Genomic DNA, 20,122 nt, shown 5'->3' on the forward strand with positions numbered 1-20,122 from the left:
GGCTGATCACTTGTGCAGCCCCAGGCAATCAACTCCGTCTCTGTACAAGTCATCAGGACCTTCTCTCCAGGTACACTCACAGCAGTCATCACCCAAAAACTCTGACCAGAGCCAGGGTCCCTACAGCACTGTCACAGCAACATCAGTAACAGAGCAGTCCACACAAAACACTCCTGGGCAGGAGAAAGCATCACCATGGTCTGGGATGAGCCTCCCAAGTTCAGATTCCCACCAGGCCAGGCAGCAGGGTACCAGAAGTACGATGCTCTGTACTTCCAGCACTGCTTAGATGAGAGGATCTTGAAAGCTCTTTGCTTATAGCCTGGGTAGAGACAGGGACCAGCTGGTACAACAGCTCATGGACTGGTCAGCACCAGGTGCTTCTGAGGAAGGTGCAGAGATAAAGACCCTCACACAGGACCAGGCTGTTCCCCTGAGCTCAAATAGGGACATGCCCAAACCTCAAAGTCCAAGCAAACATCTCAGAGACAGCGAAATGGGGAGAGCCTGTGACTTGCTGTAGCTCCAGAAGTCAGCGGCACAAGGACAAAATCCCCGACCCAGGCACCAAAAGCAGCCTTACCCACACCACTGTGTGGCCCTGCCCAACACGGCTGCTCTCGCCAGTCTGATGGTAAAGCAGAAAGGGGCCCTGTGCTCAAAGCCTGAGTCCAAGTCCTGATCCAGGCTTCCCAACCTGCAGTTTCACACCATTTGACTCCCCAGGAGCTGTCTTCCAGCTTCCCAAGTGTCCCTCAAAGCAAGCATCCCTGCCAAGTATTCAGGATTTTAGCTCTTTCCATTTGTCCCTCTAAACCACCCAGATGGACCCAAACACACATCACCCTTGACAAAGGCTCTGGCTTCATCAGGGATGCTCAGCCACTGTGAGTTCCTCCATCCTGTGTATGCTGGGCAGACCTGGTGCTCCCTGCCACTGCAAGGGATCAAGCGCTCAGAAAACACCCAGCACCTACCGAGCACATGCCCCCAGCCCCAAAACACCCATGTCAGCCTCCCTCCTCATCAGCAAGGTCTTGCCTATGTCACCAAAGCCCCTGCTCTGGCACCATGACTAAGAGCTTGAAGCATGTAGCCCTGGAAAGAAAAAGCATGTGAAACTAATAAAAAAAGCATGTCCTGCACTCAGCTGGAAGGAAAGAAGAGTGTGTTACATGCAGGCAAGCAGTGCCAGATGGCAGAGGGTGGGCTGCCAGCAAGGTGGTGCCACAGGCATATACAGATGCTGCCCCAAGTTGGGAAGTCACGGAGGGAGAGCCCAGCATGGGGGCAGTCAGGGAGAGAGTCATTTCTGACTATATGGACCAATACCTTCATTAGCAGCCTCACCTGAGGGTGCCCACACTTCTATGCCTTGACCCCACTTCTCCAAACCCAATGGGATTTTGAAGAATCAACATTTCAGACAACGAAAGAACCAAAATACGAGTATTTCTCTACTCCAGTGCGCCAGAGATCAAACTTGGTTGTCTTGATGATAGAGTTTAATTTTCCAGATCAGACAGCCAGGAGTGACATGCAAACAAACCTTTATTCCTACAGCCTCAAGCTACAAACTTCCTGCCAGTTCATGGTCAAAGCTGCAACCTGGAGATGTTGCAGAGCTAATGGCAGGCTCCCCCACAAAACCTGCATCCAAGCAATCACACTTATCGCTCCCCAGATTGGCTTCACTGGAAACCAGAATTTGCTCCAAGAGTGACTGCTTCAGTTTATAAGTTATCTGGTAATGATGTAATCACAAAATTAATACAGACCTGTTTATGTTGCACCAACTTCACATGGACATAGAGCAGGCCAAGGAAAAAAGATTTTAAAAAAATCTTAATTTTGATACAAGAAAGACATTTTTTACAGTGAGAACAATCAATCACTGGAACAACCTTCCCAGGGACACGGTAGAGTCCCCACTGCTGGCGGTTTTCAAGATGAGATTATCTAGCACCATGTCCAATCACATCTAGGCTCTCTTTCCCATGAATGGCTGGACCAGGTGATCTTTTGAGGTCCCTTCCAACTTGGGCTGTTTTGATTCTATGAAAAAACACACTTTCAGGTTTATTGCGTGATTATTGCTTGTAAAACTAATGCATTTTATTTACCTGTAAAATCATGCCCATTCTCCCTAAGCCACAAAACAGAGCTGTTTATAAGTCTCTAGCAACACTCTCAGCATCAGCATCCCATCACTCTTTTGAACGTTACACTGAAGGGCTATTTCACTTCACCTGCCACTCAAACAGCAGCTCCATCCAGCAGCAAGGGCTCACGGATTTCCTGTGCTGGGGATGCAGTACCCGGGTGCTAGCACAGGACAAATAAACGTAACAGCAGCCTGAAGTGCTAGAGGAGAGGCAGAGGGGGTGCCGTATCCCACACAGAGATGACCATGGGGAAATTAATTTTCAGGTTTGGTACTTAGGAAGGAAGCTGCCCTTGCAAACAGAAACCATTGAGAAAAAGTAGTGGGCATAGCCCAAGAAACTCAGTGTAAAGGGGTCATTGTCCATGGATATTGGTTAAGCATATATGTAATGGATGCTGTCTCCATCAGCTGTTCGGAGCAGCCATCAAGCACTAGTAGTCCCTGTGGAACAGCTTCAGATCCCATGCACATGCCCACTTTAGAGACTCATGACTCCCTTTGCTGCAGTGTAAGAACAGCTTGGAGTTTCCAGCTGCACTTCTGAGCTCCTCCACACAGACAGGCACTGTTACAATCCCTCCTTTGCCTACAGAGAGCTTCAGCACAGAGACCCAAACACCAGATCCTTACCCAAAATCAAAGGGTAATAGGAGCACAAATACCTTTTCCCAATGACTTACAGAAAATCTGGGGCAGAGCAAGAAATTTCACCTAGATTTTCTTAGGTATAAGACTGCTCCTAAAATGGGACTCGCTGCCCATCAGGACCTTCCCTACTGCCCATATGATGCCAGGGTCTGGCTGCAGAGCCCTGAGCCCAACTACAACACTCACAGCACGAGGCATTGCTGCTCTCTAACAAATTATTCTGTCCATTAGTTACAGCTGCAAGTACTGCATAGAGAAGCCAACAGGACACAGATATTGTGCTTCTGAGATCATTAAGGCAACTGAAGACATGTGTTGACCCAGACATACTTCCCTAACTACGTACTTGCTCCTACTCAGCCTTATGGTATGCTGGACCTTGGAAGCGCCCTGACTTGCATGAGAAATGTCCTCCCTCGCCACAGCAGCATGGGAATTGCTCTGCTGGGAGGCTCCGAGTCATCCAGCAAAGCACGAAGCAGGAGGGCAGGCAGCAAAGGAGCTCCTGCCCTGGGGTTAGCCAAGTTCAACAGAGCGGTGTCGAGAAGCATTACCTGTGCTGTCAGGCGAGAGATGAGTTGTGCCCCACAATGGGATTGTATTTAATGGAGATGAGCAGAAATTCCAGCAGATTTAAGAGCAGACATCAGGAAATGGATAATACTTTATACCTTGACATGCCTCAGACAACTGCGGGAATGCATCCACTGGCCAGGCAGGAGCAGGCAGCCAAGAGTGGGCTGGGAGCAGCACAGAGCATGCTGTGAACACAACTGTCTGCAGAGGCAACTCCGCAGCCTCATGAAACGCAAACCCTTCCCTGAGAGAGGGCCTGCATGGACCTACTAGTAAATGAGCCGAAACCCACAGTCACAACAGGTTACTACAGAACATCTGGGATGAAGGTAAGTGCTCGAACAAAAAACTTGGGCGAAAAAAGCTGCAGGTAGTTTTTACAGTGCATAGCGTGCAAGCCCATGGCCTTGGGGGACATGGCATCGCACACTGCAGCAAACCATGGGGGTCAGCACCAGGCAGGGACACGAGCGGCAGGACGCTGACAGCAGAAGGGAGGGCTAAGGGCAGACCAACAGCCACCAGCAAAGGCAGGACAGGCAGGAAGGTGTCCCTGGGTGCCAGGGCTGGATGAATGCAGTGGGATCTAACAGGAGGTAGAACCATCCAGACTGTAAATGCCTGAGCTGGTGTCCCACGTGTGCGACGTGCTGCAAGTCAGAGGAAAAAGAAAAACATTTGGTAAAAGAAGGTGTATAGTTAGAAGACCACTAAAAAGAAATGTGTCAGGCTTTTATCTGCTATTTCCTAGGAATAACGGGGACACCAAGAAACCTGAGAATAGAAAAGATAGCTAGAGTGATCAGAAGCAACCCCAACACCTCTGCCCTGCTACATGCATTGTATAGATTAACTTTTATTAAAAAAAAAAAGAAGAAACAAGCACATTCCCTCCCAACAAAGCTTCACACCCCCAGCATTCACATACAGGGTCACTACTTTCCTTTTCTGCTTCTCAGTCCAGGCACATGGTGCTTCCCATGTGGCTCTGAGGACCACTGAAGATGCCGTCTTGTTGCATTTAGTCTGAGAACTGCTGCCTGCACAGCCTCTGCAAGCCACACGCTGCAAACAGGGGCTGTCTCCTTGCTGCTCGGATCATTTAGGTGCATAGTATGATGTATAAAACCATGTTAAACTCTGTACGAATATGCACACACAAACATATCCATAGTGGATATGTAACTGAAAGATTAAGAATGATCACCAATGGGTTAACAAAGAGTTCATCTTTCTTTCTGGAGTTCAGCAGATTGCATGCACCTACAGCACTCTCAGCTGCCTGCTACTGGGCCCTGCCTAACATATGCCACTCACTGCAGTCAGGTGTTACAATCACCTACTCATCATCATTTGTTAACTCTTAAAATGAGTTTTCACAGTGCAATTTCAAAAGTGACATTACTAATTTACCTGGGAGATCAGACCTCTTTTCTCATCACGGTTGCACCCATCCTGTCACCCCACCATCGCAGTCACCAAAACCCCACTGCTTGGGGTGCTGCAGGCCCTTGCTTTTCATTTAAGAAGCGGTAAGAGGGCCCATGGCATTAAAGATTAAAGCTTCATAGAAAGATCTGGACTAGTCAAAAGAGCCATCTGCTAGCGAAAGACAGGAGAGCCATCTCCAGGCTGTTGCCACCAACACAATCTGACAAGGCAGAGAGAAGGGGCAGATGTGAGGAACAGAGCAGCCCCAAAGCACAGCTCCCTGGCCCCAAAACCATTGGAGAAGGATGCCTGGAAACCAATTAATTTAGAGCTAAGGCTTTTCATGCAGTATTGGCTTGAGGAATTGTGTGAGAGAGAGTTTAACCAGATTAATAGGGACTAGCAGGTTATATGAGATTGTGTTTCTTATACTGGCACCCACAGGCACCACCTGAGACTGGTGCCTTGTCACAGAGACCGAGGAAGACCCTCGCTACCCTGGAGCTGGCAGTGAACCAGGCACAGACCTACAGCATCATCTCGCACCTTGAATGCCTTCCCCTGAAGCACGAGGGAGATGGGATCCTGGATAGGGGACACAGCTGTGTGCAAGAAAGCTTGAGTTCTCCCTGGGCAGAGGAGACCCCACAGGACATGCCAAGCTCCAGCAGCTGTGGGAAAGAAGCCCTCAAAGAAGAGGCCAGGCCCAATTCCCATCCGCCCTGGGGTGCCCTTGCCCCATCCAGCAGCCCCACACTCAGCTCAGGAGTCAGCTATTCCCACCCACAGCAGAGTATTAATTAAAAGCATGTTTAGGGCCAGAACAGTGCCTGGGATGCAGCCCCCAGCACTGCACAGATCTGCTTTCATCTGAGTCATCTTTTGGTTAGTCACTAAAGCCAGAGCCCCGGCTGTCCCACTGCCTGCACCAGGAGCACTGCCTGCATGGCCACGGCAGGGGGGAGCCCAGGGCAGGCCAAGCTCTGCTCCCTGCTCCTCTCCTCCACCAGTACGGCAGTGCCAGAGCCCACAGCCCCGCGAGACCCTCGGAGCACATCAGCTGGCACAGCCCGCTCACATGCTGTCAGTGGCAGGACCAGTGTGAGCCGAGCAGCTCACCCTGCAAATCCATGCTGCGCCACAGACCTGGGAGCCAACTGTATGACCTGGTGATATTGTCACTTTTGTGCCCAGAATCTCCTTGAGCACAGTTTTGCTCTGTCCCCATGCACGGGTTTAGCATTCCCTCTGACACTGCCACAGCTGAGCAGCTTTCCCTGCCTGCGCTGACCCCTCCAAGCAGGGACCTGCGGAGAAGACCCAAGACCAGCCCTTCGGCTCATCTATTCCCCCATCCCATATTTCATGCTGGAGCTGCATATCAGAAACACTACTGAGATGGCCTGCACGGCTCTGGGGTCCCACGCAGCACGCAACACACTCGTGCTTGAGCGAGCACAGAGCAGCCGTGTTTATCATCCCACACCAAGCCCCCAGGCACAACCGCCTTAGGTGAAGGCAGACACCACGCTTACTTAAGCCTTGCCCAGGCCACCGAGCACACCCACGTGCCCTGCCTGCTGCCTGCCTCCCTGCCCGCAGCTCAGCCGCATCTGAACCACCCACAGAAAAGCCGGTTCCAGCAGAGGTCAGTGAAACACGTACGCACTCGGACATCAGCGTTTTGCAAACGTCCTCCCAGGGGTTAGCAAGAGCTCTTGCATCTTTGCACAAAGACACTAGCCCAGGGTCTTCCTGCCCATGGGGTCCCTGGGTGCTGCACACCCTGGGAGCGGGTGACAGCCAGCCTGGGCACAAGGGCTCTGGGCTCCTCGCAGCAGCTGAACACAATGTGCAGCTCAAGGCTGAGAAAAACCCACCTTGGAGGCTTTTCTGGAACAAAGAGCCCCAGATCACATCACTAGGGAGTCCCCTTTCTCACCAACCACCCTTTGCAAAGCCCCCCACCGCCTCTGCGTGGAGGGAAGGGACCCAGCGCTGCACCGAGGGTGTGACAGGAGATGCAAAAGGCCAAACCGCAGTGGGACCAAACTGTCCCTGCCTAGCAGAGGCCTGCGCGCAGCAGCAGAGGCTCTCCAGCCCAAAGCCCTGTGTTGCTGAAACACCCACCGGGCTCTGAGTTATGAGCAGCTCTCAGGAATGCTTTGAAGTGGCTCAAACCAGAGGAGAAAGCACAAGCAAGAGAGATGGAGAGAGGGACGGGAAGGTGCCATCTGCGCTCTCCAGAGGCAGTGGGGAGCGGAGGATGCTCCTGCAGGTAAGTCCTCGTCCAGGGGCACCGGGTGCTCTCAGCACGTCCTCGGACAGGGCCCAGCGGGTCTGGTAGGGGCCAGCCATGGGAGCAGCTTTCCCTGGCCACAGTTTCGCTCCACCCTGGCTTGAGCGTTTCCTCTCATCCCTGTGGTTTCCCTCCCAGCGCCAGTGCCCAGCAGCCGGCTGGGAACGCCCAGGAGAAGAGGCCTCGTGCCTCTCCGGGGCTGCCATGCCGGAGGAGGGCGAGCTGTGCCATACCACGAGGGGCGGGAGGATGGAGACCCACCGTTGGGCTGCAGCACACCGGGGCTGCCGATTTTGGCACAGACAACCCCTCCCTCGCTCTCCCTCTTTGATCCCGGCCATCCTGCTCATGCACGTGGAGAGCAAGCCTTGTGGGTGATGCCACACCGCCTGTCCCCTCTCCCTGCAAACAGTTACAGTCGCGGCCATCCCAGAAGCAGCTCGCTGCCACACCGGTGGCTCCCCGACGGCTGGACGTACCCGGGAACAGTTTTTGGAACCACTCAGGCATGCACCATTAGGTGGAATTTGCAGGAAAGCTGAGGAATTAAATGAAGTTATTCATTCCTTCGCTTACCCCCCCTCCATCCTCCTCCCCACCCGAACGCCCCCACACATGGCCAGCAAGGTGAAGCACACGCCGGGCCGCCGACCACCGGCTCTGGCATTGCACAAGGAACAGCCGCGGGACACGCAGGCAGCTCCTGTCCAGCCAGCCAGGCAGGATGGGAGGGCAAAAGCCGGGGGAAGATACTTTGGCAAGCAGGGAAAGCTCAACCACAACACACACACACACAAACTCAGGAGCCAACCTTCAGAGCAGAAACGCGTCTCCATGCCAAGAGCTCGGCTATTTTCCTCCCTCTTCCCGGCTTGCAGCTCTGAGCTAACAGGCTCAGCATTCATCCCCCCGCGCCGTGCAGCACATGGGAGCAGGGGAGGGGGGAGCGAGAGACTCAAATGAAATCCAGACCTAGAAAGCAGTTTCTTTTTCCCCCCTGCTTCCCCCTTCGCCCCCCCCCCCGCCTTCTGCTGGAACCACCTTCTGTCTAGAGGGCTCAGGAGGATGGGGGAAAAAAAAAAAAAAGAAATGCAGAAAGGAAGCGTTGCAAAAAAAGAAATAAATAAAGCAATCAGCTGAAATCCACTCGGAGCGTGGCTGTTTCTCTTCTTAAAGTGCAGAAGCTGCTGGAAAGGTAAGAGGGCACAGGCAGAATATAATATATTAAAAGATCAATAGCCTACCTGAAATCCGGTCCCTCTCCATTACTACGGGATATATTTAGCATCCGCGTGTCACGGCCGTCCCTTTTTTCGGTGGCGTCCCCTTCTTTCCCCCACTCTCCCTCCCTCCTTGCTTTGCCTCCTCCTCCTCCTCTTCCAAAAAAAGCTCTTTGTCTGGTCTAATTTCTTCAATCTGTTGCAATCATGAATGCATCCAAATTACCACATTTCCATGTGCTGATCATATGTTTGTGCTCCAAACTAAAGTAGCTTTGTCTCTTTGAAATGAAATGGAAGAGTAAGAGAGGAAGAGAAAGGAGGAAGAAAAAAGGAAAAGGGGGTGCATGACCCGAAAAATCCTGTAACTCCCTGAAATACTCCACCAGGCGCAGGAAAACTGGAAATCCCGAGTCCTCTGTGAAACAGTCTTAAAGCTACAGCATGCGAGTGTCCAGGGGAAAGCTCCAGCCTCTACAGCTCCCTCTTGATATCCACCAGGAGATGCTTAAGGAACTTGGCTCCTCGCAATAACAGAGCGAACAACTCATCCAGCTTCTCAAATCTCTCCCTTCTTCCCCAGTCTTATTTTCCTGCTATTTCCTCTATCCCCTCCTCCTTCCTTGGCTCCAGCATTTTAAAAGAGCGCTGATCCTGCGCGTTCCCCCACCCTGCCAGGTCTGAAGTTTCGATTCATGCATAAACTATTCGGCTGATGAAGGCTGACTTCATTCCAAGCACAGCATCATGGGTTGCTGCTGCTGCTACCAGGCAGGACCTGAGCGCCGCACATGTTTACTCGCCCTGTGCAACCCACTGGAGAGCTTCGCTGCCAGCCCTGGCACCGAGCCCCCACTTCGCCTTCCTCCCCACTGCAAAACGGCAATAAGGGGAGGATTTCTGCAGCCAGCCCAAAAGCGATAGTGAAAGTCTCTGCCCTGGGCAGAAGTTCTTGGTCGTCTTCGTCCCACGGTGGAGCAGAGGTGGGATTTAAGAGCAGTTTTCCTTCCCAGTGATGCCCAGGCAGGGCATAGGGGTGCAGAGGGAGCAGAGCAGCCCTGCAGAGCCCGCCACCAGATCCTCCTCTCCCTGGCTGGGACGGAGGGATGCGCGGCTGCAGCGATGGGCCGGTCTGCTCAGAAGCTTCCACTTGGCCGGCGGCCAGGGCAGGCAGTGGGGACGCCGCGTTAGCACCTCTGCTGAGACATTACCTGCGCTGCCTGCGGGCACAGCGCTGCCCAAACTGCCCCATGCCACCCTCCCGTGTCATCCGCCACCGATTCCTATTGATAGTGCGGAGCCTGAGTCACCCAGCCAGATGCAAGGGCACAGCCTCCGTTCCCAGAGCTGGCAAACAAGGCATTCCTCTGGCAGCCTGGAGGCAGGGATGGCAGATGCCGGCAGGGGAGGCACAGCTGCTATGCAGGCCAGGTGTGCTGGCAGAACCCTCGCATGCTCAGCACAGTACACGTGACGTTTTTTGCCCCAAAATGTTCACAGTTCACATGGGAAATCACAAGTGTGCTAGCTGTGACAGAGCCTGACATTTCCCCCCATAGCATGGGCAGAAGGATAAATTGTTTCCTGGCTGGATGAATAAACTTCCAGGGAAAGACTCCAGGCATTACAGGCACTGCTGGGACCTTTCGACAGCCTGAACCTACATTGCTTTTCAATAATGCGTGTTTCCCCCAAACAGCAGCTGATGGAGTATCACTGTCACCACACCAGAGGGAGGAACACAGCTAATGTCAAGCGGTGGGGTCAGGCCAGCATCAACCGCTGCACATCAGATAGCAGAAAGCTGGTGGGAGGCAGCCCCAGGATGGTCCATTCCTTACGGAAGTTTCTCTCTTATCCCCAGCAGGTTATTCCCTAGGCAGGGAGGTTTAGATTCCTGTTCACTCACTATTTGCTATTAAAGCCCTGCATGTTCCTGCTGCCAGTGCCTAAGGCATTAGAGAGGGGACAATAAGCAATGTTTTCCCATGAATAGTCTGAAACCATGTTTCCTGCCCGAGACCTCGAAGGTGCCGAACACAAAGCAAGGACCCAGGGGAGCTGCTCAGCCCCATGCAGCACAAAATCCACTCCGCTGCCTCCACTGAGCAGCCTTCATTGCCAAGCTCCTCACGCTGGAGAGGAAGGGAAAAGCTCAGGGGAAGTATCAAGAAAGGAAGAAGGTGAATGGAAAGGAAGAAGGGATAGGGGCAGCATACATTTCAGCTTGTAGACTTTAACCCATCAAGACCCAGGTGATTAGGAGGGACAAAGCAAAGGCATCATTTCTTACAGGGCAGATCACCATGAGGCACTCAGGGAAGTGAATCCAAACGATGATTAATGCAATTGAAGTTTAAATTCATAAAACCTCCAGGTACATGCTCTCATTCAAACTTCAAGACTTCAAGCAAGTTTTAATGGTTTCACTTTAAAGGTGCAGACCTGTGTCTCTGATTGAAGCAGTGCTTGCAAAGCACTCCTGTCACTGCCGCAGGTAGCAGTGGCACTGGGGTGTCTGTGTGTGAGAGAGGGGGGAGCTCAGCCATGCCGTACCCACGATGCCAGCATCAGGGCTTGCCCCCTTTAAAGGTGCAGTTCCAGTGACCTGCATGTTACAGGGCTGGGGGTCCCCCACCCTCCTTGGTTTTTGAGAAGCTTGCCACACGCCTGTTTAAATGGGTATTTGGTGGTCTGTGCATTGTACAAGTCTATATAGAGAAAGATAATATATATTGCATTTTCTAATACTACTGTTAAAAGGGTTGGGGGGAAGTCAAGCACATCTAGGATTTGGGAAGGGGACAGAAGAGACTCTCCCCTGGCTGGGGCTGTATTTTTGGGGTACAAGGCCCCTCAGGGCTGTCTTTTGGCAAAGCCACGAGGAGAGGGAAGAGGCAGGAGCAACTTTTAGGAAACCACCACTATCTGCCATAAAGATAAACCCAAACAAGAAGCTGAAACAAAGCAGGAGCCTTGTTCCACTGCCGCCCGGCACTTGCTGAGGCTGGCACAGGGGTGCACGCTTTCCCTCACCCCACCTCGCAGGTTTAAACATTACCACGGGTGGCAGCCAGCAGGAAGCACTGCCAGGTGCAGAGAAAGCTAGGAAGGAAATCACAAGAAAGAAAGTAAACCAAACCCTGCTCCAGGCTCAGTTTGAATTTTATCTTTCTCACACCTTCCCGAGGCTAGCCCAGCAACGCCCAAGCCCTTTGCTAAGCAATAAACTGCTTGTTGTGCACGAACATGTAGATAAGCAGGGAAGGTGCTGTGAAGACAGCACAAGTTCACCCCCAACCATGGATATGCCACAGAGCCCAGGACATCAGTGAGCAGGCAGCCAGGAGGGGATTTAGGACTATTGACACTGTCACCAGCCACAGCAGCGGCCACCGTGGTACAGATGCCTGCAGGTATTCAGGCAGATCCTATTTGCAATTCCTTGTCTGCCTCTCTAGTTTTATGCTGTGATTACGTCCCCGTGGCATTTCATCCAACAGAAGAGTTATTTTCTTTTCTACCTAGTTCACAAATGCAGTCCCATAGTCACAGCTGGCCACTTCTACCAGGCTTTTTGCAAAACAGCCAGGTATCACCTTGTAACCCCAGCCCTACTGCTGAGCGAGCTGGAAAGGATGAACCCTGCAAGTCCGTGCAGGGATCAGAGGTTCAAACTGCATTGACAAAGGTTCAGGGAAGCAGCCAGAGCAGCCAAAGACCTCCAGGGCCTGAAGAGGCAGGAAAAATGGGGATTCAACTGGTTCTTTCACAAGCTCAGCTATCTGCAGCGCTGGCGAGCTGGGAAGAGAGTACAGAGGGAGAAGACAGAGCGGCAGAGCAGAGCACACCTAAACCAAATTATGTTCAGTGAAGCATTTTCACATGAGGAAATACAGGTCCAAACTCAAACAGTGCAATCAAGTGTTACTCCATTATATTCCCTCTATGCCATTTACCCCCAGGCTGGACCCAGCCAGCAGATGACAATATCTGAGCCTCTGCTGACTGTTTGCTCCAAGAACCTTTCATTTACATTTATATGAGCCTTGAGGATGGGGAAGAAAGAAAACGCCAGCTAAAATTCTCCTTTTCATTTGAAAAAAAACCCCAAACAAACAAAAAATCTCCACACCAAACAAAACCCAAGGAGATCCCCCTCTTTTCAAGGAAGGTACTTATCCTCTGAATGTTGCTGTCCTGCTCTTTGCCAGTTATTTTTTCTTTTCCTCCCCACTCCTCCATCCCCCTCCCCAGCTGGGCAGACACAGAGCTGCCCTGCCCTGGACTGCAGCTCTTGGCTGCTCCACATCTGCTGCCAAGCACTATTTTGACCCTCCCTGATTATTTCTTATGAAAAGTTGCATTTGTTCAACACAGGGAAACACAGATCCTCCTGAGTTATTACTTTTCCCAAGCCAAAGACCATGCCCAGGACACAGGGTTCATCACCACCCAGAAGCATGTATGACAGTTGCAGCAGGGCACTGCTAAACCAGCAGCAGCGCATCTCCCCTCCTGCCCCGAGCCCACACAGCCCCCTGAGATGATGCCCACACAAGTCTCGCTCTGTTCCATCCCATCCCATATCTTTAAGGGGAGGCCCTGTAAGGACTCTTTTCTGTGCTGGCTCTCAACCTCTCTGCCTGAAAGCCTCAAACTGCCGGAAATCCTTTGCATATCCTCCCTGGGCTTTCTGCTCGCGCTTTAACACTCCTGCTGAAGTATTAATAGCAGCTGGCAGTGCAGAGCAAAAGGCAAGGCAGGAGGACTGGACGCGCACCCTCCTGAGAAAGCGCAGGGAGTCTCACATAAATGTTAACTCTTCCACAATCCTCCGCTTATGTTTTTTTTCCCTGGACTCCTCCTCTCTACCATCAGTCTTGCCCTCTCAACACTCACTCTTCCCCTACTCACGACTTGAGTTCCCAAAACAGGGGGGTTACTCTGTACCTGAAGGTCTGTGGTCATTCTCCACTGAGCAATTGCTGGGGGAAAGCTGGGTTCCCGACAGCATTACCGTATTTGCTCTTCTTTTGAACACTGGCCATTTGCTCTGCACCCTCCTGCCTCCCGGGCAGGTCATTGCAACAACTCCTACCTGGCAGAAGGAGCCATCGAGGACCAAAGTCTTCAAGACAGTTACTACCTGGGTCTCATAAGCAGGCAGATTAAAGGAAAGAAGATTACACCAAGCCCTGCAAATACCTTTGGGAGCTGCCTTTTTTTCTGGGCTTATTTAATAAGGCAGGGGCACAGGTTGCATTACACACTGCTCCCCTCTACTGTCGTCAGAGCAGCCTGCGCCAAGGAACCCCAGAGCCACCCCAGCCGTGGCACAGCGAGTCCAGCTCCCTGCACATCACCAGTGCCACAGCCAGCTGAAAAGCTGCACAATTTCTAGACACATTATGCCTAGGCAGCACAGGCTCGTGAGAAGCAACGCTCTGTTTGTGTGTGTTGAAGGAGCTCCTCTGGTGTTGAGGGCAGACCTCACCTGAGGACAGACCTGCTGAGATCTTTGTTTCACCCTCTTTAGATGAATCCCTAAACACAGGGATTTTCAAAATATTGCTGTCTATGGGGCAGCCACAGGCAAGGGGCTCTCTCTGCATGGATTTCTCTGTGTTACTGTACTGCAACACAACAGAGAGATGCTGCCTTGGTGTGATGCAGCCAGAGGACACCCCCATTGGCTTACCTTGCCTTAAGTCCCCATTGCTGAAGAAGGGCCAATCCACTGAAGGAGAGAAGATGCTTCAGAATTGGGCAGCAAACCCTATTTTTGTTTAGCAGCTGAATCATCCAGGCCTGACACTTCTCTGAACATCATAACATGCTTTTGACCAGAAATTAAACTACAAGAAATTTAAGCCAAGGAGGGACTGCTCCACCCAGTCAGTCAATCAGGAATGCCTCTTCCTACTGGTGCTTTCCTTGGACCTTGTGCATTGCTTTTATGGCTACCAAAATTTCGGCAGAGAGATCGCATGCTCAGCCCGGAACATCTACAGTGCTTTATCCACTAGCCCAGCTGCAGAGTTGCCTTACAAACAAGTCACCTCTCTGCAACAAAGGGCATGAAAGGCTGCGCTCCCATCTCTTTTGCAGTCCTGGACACAAGATAAATATAGCAAGGAGTAAATCTGTGCTCTCTGCCTAAGGTGCAATTAGGGGTTTTGGTAAACACTAGCCACTACTGGATGTGCCGGCCTTGGAGGCTCAGAGGATGCCTGTGGTAGGCAGCCAGGGCTCAGGAATTTGCCTCTGCCCACGTGAGGAGGGACACCAGACTTTAAGGGGAAGAGGGAAAGTTGAGCAGCCATGAGCTGCTCTGCCAACATGCCCACGAGCAATTTGCAAACTGACATTTCAGCAACAAAAAGAGGAAGAAAATAAACACCACAGAGAGACGCATGTATTCAACCGAGAGAAATGTGACCACACACAGCTGCTTAGGTAACCAGCACTGCATGAGCTAGCACATAGAGACCAGGTCAAGACACACCAGCCCTACTTCCTCCTTCAGTTCATTTTTTCCCTGTTCCTAAGGGGAAAGGTGCCAGACACCACCCCACACACACTTCATAGCTATCCCACTCCTCCAGTGCCCACTGACACCTTGGCTGGAAGCAGGTCCTTTCACTCCCCAGCCCCAGGAGGGCTCCCCCCCACCTGCTCCGTCAGCTCCTGCACAGGCACCTTGGGCCAGACACATCCCAGCATGGCCATGCCCCTCACAGAGGTGATAACGAACATACTTCTCTCTCCCAGGGCACTGTGCTCTCCTCTAGAGGACTGTGGGGTTTTTTCCTCCATCCTTCACAACGGGATGAGACAAATGAGATAAAACCATATTCCACTGCTCTCCCACCTCCTCTTTGCTGTAGCTGCTGTGAGGTTCTTTTGAAAGGGTGTCAGAAGTTTACTCCAGAGACACCTGGTCCCAAGGCGACAAGTAACCTTGCACAAGGACTACTGCTCCTGTCCCAGAGGACTTGCACTCTGCATTTCTACATCCCCCTTCCTCGAGGGAACCCTGTGGACCTCATCAGCACTCATCAACAAACCCATGCCACATTCCAGCAAGGAAGATGATTATCTTAAAACACAGTCAGCAGCTAAAGCCTCCAAACATTACAGAGCATTAAATTCCTGGTCATTCCTGAACTACTGATTTATATTTCACTGTCTCTGGTTTCTTCACACCAGAGCCCATAGTGCCAGGTACTGTATGAAGAAAGCATCAAGAGATCCACCTACTCACCTGCAACGTCCAGTAGCCTTTTGGGACTAAAAGAGACTATACATAAGAATGGAGATGAATCATGGGTATCGTAAAGGAACAGGATGACAAGGCAGTGCTCGTCACATCCCCTCAATAGCAAACAGGCCCATGGCACCTATCACTATTCCTTAATTTTGTAGCTGTGCACACAAGCACCTACACACCGTCATTCACTGTAAGTAATGCACATCTCTGCCTGAAGCACGTGGGAGCCCCACCAGACTCTCCCAGGCAGCTTCGAGTCCACATGTCTGCATTATGCAAGCACCATCGTCCTCTTTCCCTGCAGGAAACCAAGCACCTGAATCGAGAGCAGCCTTTTCACTTTAACTTCTTGTTGCCTGGAGTTGGGATTTCCTGCAGAGCCACAGTCGTGGAGCTGTGCTGCTGCAGAAAGGACTCTCCAGGCTGGCTGGTGACCAAGCTTCACCCTTTGCTACTTCGCCCTCGTGATGAGAAAGACCAAGAGGACACATGTCAAATGAGGGCTTGTCACTAGGGAGCCCGAGGAGAGTGAGCAGTGCATGTGCATGGGGACGCTCTTTGGCACAGAGATCTGTGCAGCTGGGGTGACCACTGTGGTGCTTAAAACAAAGGGGAATAGAGGCTGCCCAAAGAAATTCATATGACCTCATCTAGGGACACATCCAAAGCAATGAGGCTGCAACCACAAGTCTCTGGTTAACCCCTCTGCTGCTCTGTCAAGGTGAAAGGCAGAGTCTGTGCTAAAAACATCACACTGCAGAGATGTTGTGCATCCCCATGGCTTCCAGCTGGACCAGAAGCGCTGCACTCACAACCTGGATCCCAGTATGGCAAAGGGACACTAAAAAAGGATGCAGTAAAGGTTAGGATAATCTGAAGGTCTGGACCAAGCTTTACAGGATGGGTTCCCAAACTCAGTTTACTGAGATACCACGATTACACAAAGGGCTATGCTGCGTAGTGGGGGTACCCGTGTCTGAACTGCAGGAGATGTGTGACAATTCTGGCAGCATTTCCCTGGGGAAAAAAAACCTCAAAAACCTAATGGTTTTTATAGCACTCTGAATTAGCTTACGTAACGGTAATCATGTACGCTCGACTAGGGTGCCCCTGGCTTTTGACATTTCTTTTGTTTAGTTCCACTATTCTGGTTAACCTGCAACCTCACATAAACCAATTTCTAAAGTTGTTCTCTTAAAGACTCCAGGCATAAAGAGGAAAGATGGTCCTCAGGGCAAGGTACTAAATCAAGAGATGGAACCAGCAAGATCTATTGCCACATCTACTTTTAAGTCACTGCATGAATTTGGAGCATCCCAAATTAGTCAACCCTGCTGAAATCCTGTTCACCCTGTTGAAGTGATGATGCCAATTTAAGCTATGCCCACAGCTATGTGTGTTCAGCAATTCCACCCACCGGCCACACATCTTTCCATTTCAGCACCCATGGGGAAGGATCCCCAGATTCACAGGCAATGCAAAAGGCACAGCTTTCAGCTTCTCTGCTGCTCTATTTCCCCCAACTATGAAATGGGAACATCAATAACTATTAAAGGGAAAATGCAAGGCTTAACCAGGGAAAAGCAAAATAAGACAAGAACTATCTGTGCATGTCTTGTTGAAATTTTCATGTAAGACTATATTCTCTCCACTTCTATTAATCCCAGCTACCAGCTCCTGCAGAGACATCCTGGGTACCCTGGGCAGCGTGGCAGTGCAGTGCCATCGTGGTTAATGGGGTCCTAGAGCCTGTGCCCTGAGCAGAAGCTCCCAGGCTCACACCACAACCAACACCTTTGAACCATCTCACTTGTCCACCCACTGTGGCTTCTGGCCCCTCTGTGTACCACCGTCAACCTAAAGGATGGACAAGGGGCTCAAGCTGGCGCAAACACCAAACAGCCTGGCATGGAACTCCCTCCGCTTCATACCCAAGAGAAGTATTTAAACAGTATGAGACAAACTGCCCTGACGAAGGTTTCATGACATCAGTGAGTGCCCCTTTCTAATGCAACCCAGATAGCTGGCCTTGAGCTTCATACCTCTAAATTATGCCCTATGCTTCCAAAAAGCACTGAGACAACTTGTGGTTGATCTTTAGCCAACTGCTGATGATGCAGAAGTGGGGCCGCTAGCACCCTGTCTTTTTTGGATGGAAAAGCTGTGCCTGCCCTGGACTGCAGCTGGCCCTGGCAGCATGCCCCTGCTCTGCTCGGGCCGGCTCCAGGCAGCCGTGCAGCCAGACAAAGGCTGAAACAGGAAAGCTGAGGCACCTGCTCCCCTCCTACCCCTTTGGGACCTCTCATGAACAAAGCACCTGACCCACAAATAGCACTGATCCTGGAGCAGTTCTGCTGCAACACAACTGGAAGGCATCCTCCTCCCTGCATTCGCTACACAGAAAAAACATGCTGGTTTAGCTAAATCGGTAAACTCTACCTTTTTGGGGACCCTCCTGCATTATCCCCACCAGGGAAGTTCCTTCCTCCTAGCAAAAACTGAATTGTAGGCTGGAAACAAATCAAAGTACAGAGCACAGCTGGCTGCCCAAGAGGAATACGATGCCGATTTCTTCCACTCCAACTGCTCTGGGGCTGTTTTCTGGCTGGCTGGGGAACACATCACTGCTCCGGATGGCAAATGTCAGCAAATATTTCTCGCTTTCAAAGTCATCAGGTACATTTGTAGGAGAACAAAATGGGAGTAACTTCCCTGACACGATGTTCTTAACACTGAAAAAAAATTGCCCTAAGCTACCCACATCAGGCGATGGTGGCATTTTAGGGGCCACAATTCTGAACTCTGATGGAGCCTTTTACAAAGGGCTTCTTCCCACTCCTCCCCTCTTTCTCTGCCCGTATTTAATTGCATGTTGAACAGAGCCTCCAAACCACCCACAAAACTCAACCTTATGGGTATGATCCCATATCCTAATTGAGGGGGGACAGTGCCAAGCCCCAGACATCCTTCTTGTCCTTCCAGTTCTTGAGCCAAGGTCCTCCCAGCTCCCGCTATCAGGCTGCACCCCAGAATGGTGCTCCTGTCCATGGTGAGCCACAGGCCCAAGCCAGCCCATAGCCGAGTTGCCGGGGGTGAGGACCGATATGACTAGCAATGCTGTGTAAAGAGGGAGCCAGCAGTGAGCCCAGCTCCACGTCTTCCACTGAATGGGCCCTGGTTAGGTTTAACTCGGCACCTCCAGGGTGCTGGACATCAGAAGTTGCTTCTGTACCAACAATTGTGGCATCTCTTCGTATAGCCAGAGCCCTGTTAAACTGCGAGATGCTCAAACACTATTTTAACCCAGTGTCTCCCTCTTTCCAGGGCATTCATCAGGTATGCATGATATGAACTCTGCTTTTGCAGCCAAAGAAAAACAAACTGAGGCAAAGCATAGGATTCACATGTCCCTAAATGTAGCTACCTAAAGAAATTATGGTCCCTTATAATCCCATGGGGATATGGGCTCCTCCAAGAAGTTTATTCTTCCCATTCTAAAGTGCTCTCAGACACTTTCTGATAGCCTCCATCTCTCTCCATTGAGCAGTCTCGATGAGTCCCACCTCACTGGCTTACCTGGGACTACGCAGCAGGCCCGTACAAAACAAAAACCACAGCTCCAAAGCCCTAGAATTGCTGCTCACTGAGCAATGCTGGATGCCAATGCCATATAACCACTTTCAAAGGGACAAGAAAGGTTGAAAGGAGTCACAAAATAAGGTTTCCAAAAGAGGTCAACATCAGATCTCCAGGTTCCTACTGTCACTGCACGCCCCAAGGCAATATGTGGTGTGTGGATGACTATGCAGCTGTCCAGATCCCAAGAATTGGTGGCTATGGAAATGCATGTCATCCCTTTCTTTGTTTAGGGTGGCAAAGAGCCCAAAGCAATCCCCTTCTGCAATGCTTCACTTGCAACCACTGCTCAGTCATCCCAACCCCAATTTATCTTTTACAGGAACAAAAGCTTCTGGGTGCAAGGCCAGATGTGCAGAAAGGAAAATTTGGACCTGAAACAAGGGGAAATTAAGCTGCAGTTATATGGAGTCATAAATATTTACTGCAATGTAAACTGGAGCACTGAGCTGTTCATTTGATTTTACTTCAAAAAAAAAAATTAAAATTTAAAAGGTCTCTCACCAGAAAAGTGGAAAAGAATATAATTAGAATCTAAAGAAAACAAGCTTGAACAAATGTGCTGTGTCTTTCAATTTAGATTCTCTACACTCCAGTTACCTTTGGAGCTGCACCAATTCCCCTTTCTGTCCTCGGACATATATATATAAAAACATGTGGTGGCAGGGCTGAGACTGCAACTTTGTTTTTGCACATGCAGAAGATAAACATGCACTTCAGTTCAAAACTACCAGCTTCTGCGCTGGTGGCCGAATTTTGAAGCATCAGCTTTAAAATGCAGCTCAGTTCTTCTGGACCAAACGATCGCTGCTGCAAAGCTTTAGCGGCCAGACCAATACTGCGACTCCACGTTAGATTATCGCTCAATGCAT

The 20,122-nt window shown here is 51.0% G+C and overlaps 1 protein-coding gene across 4 annotated transcripts in view; it reads right to left on the reverse strand.

The window, feature by feature from the left end:
- Nucleotides 1-20,122, reverse strand: part of SEPTIN9 (septin 9) — a 145,014-nt gene that overhangs the window by 96,981 nt on the left and 27,911 nt on the right. Inside the window, exon 1 of one of the 4 annotated variants that reach the window (XM_052807450.1) lies at nt 8,366-9,476. The exons of 2 other annotated variants lie outside the window; for them this stretch is intronic. In XM_052807450.1, coding sequence (XP_052663410.1) covers nt 8,366-8,387 — 22 coding nt within the window. In that variant the 5' untranslated portion in view covers nt 8,388-9,476. Of the gene's footprint in view, nt 1-7,932; nt 8,073-8,365; nt 9,477-20,122 lie in introns of those variants that run through there. One more of the 4 variants, XM_052807446.1, reaches the window with a different exon arrangement.

The sequence above is a fragment of the Harpia harpyja genome, chromosome 14, assembly GCF_026419915.1.
Source record: "Harpia harpyja isolate bHarHar1 chromosome 14, bHarHar1 primary haplotype, whole genome shotgun sequence".
In the NCBI taxonomy this organism is placed as follows: Eukaryota; Metazoa; Chordata; class Aves; order Accipitriformes; family Accipitridae; genus Harpia; species Harpia harpyja.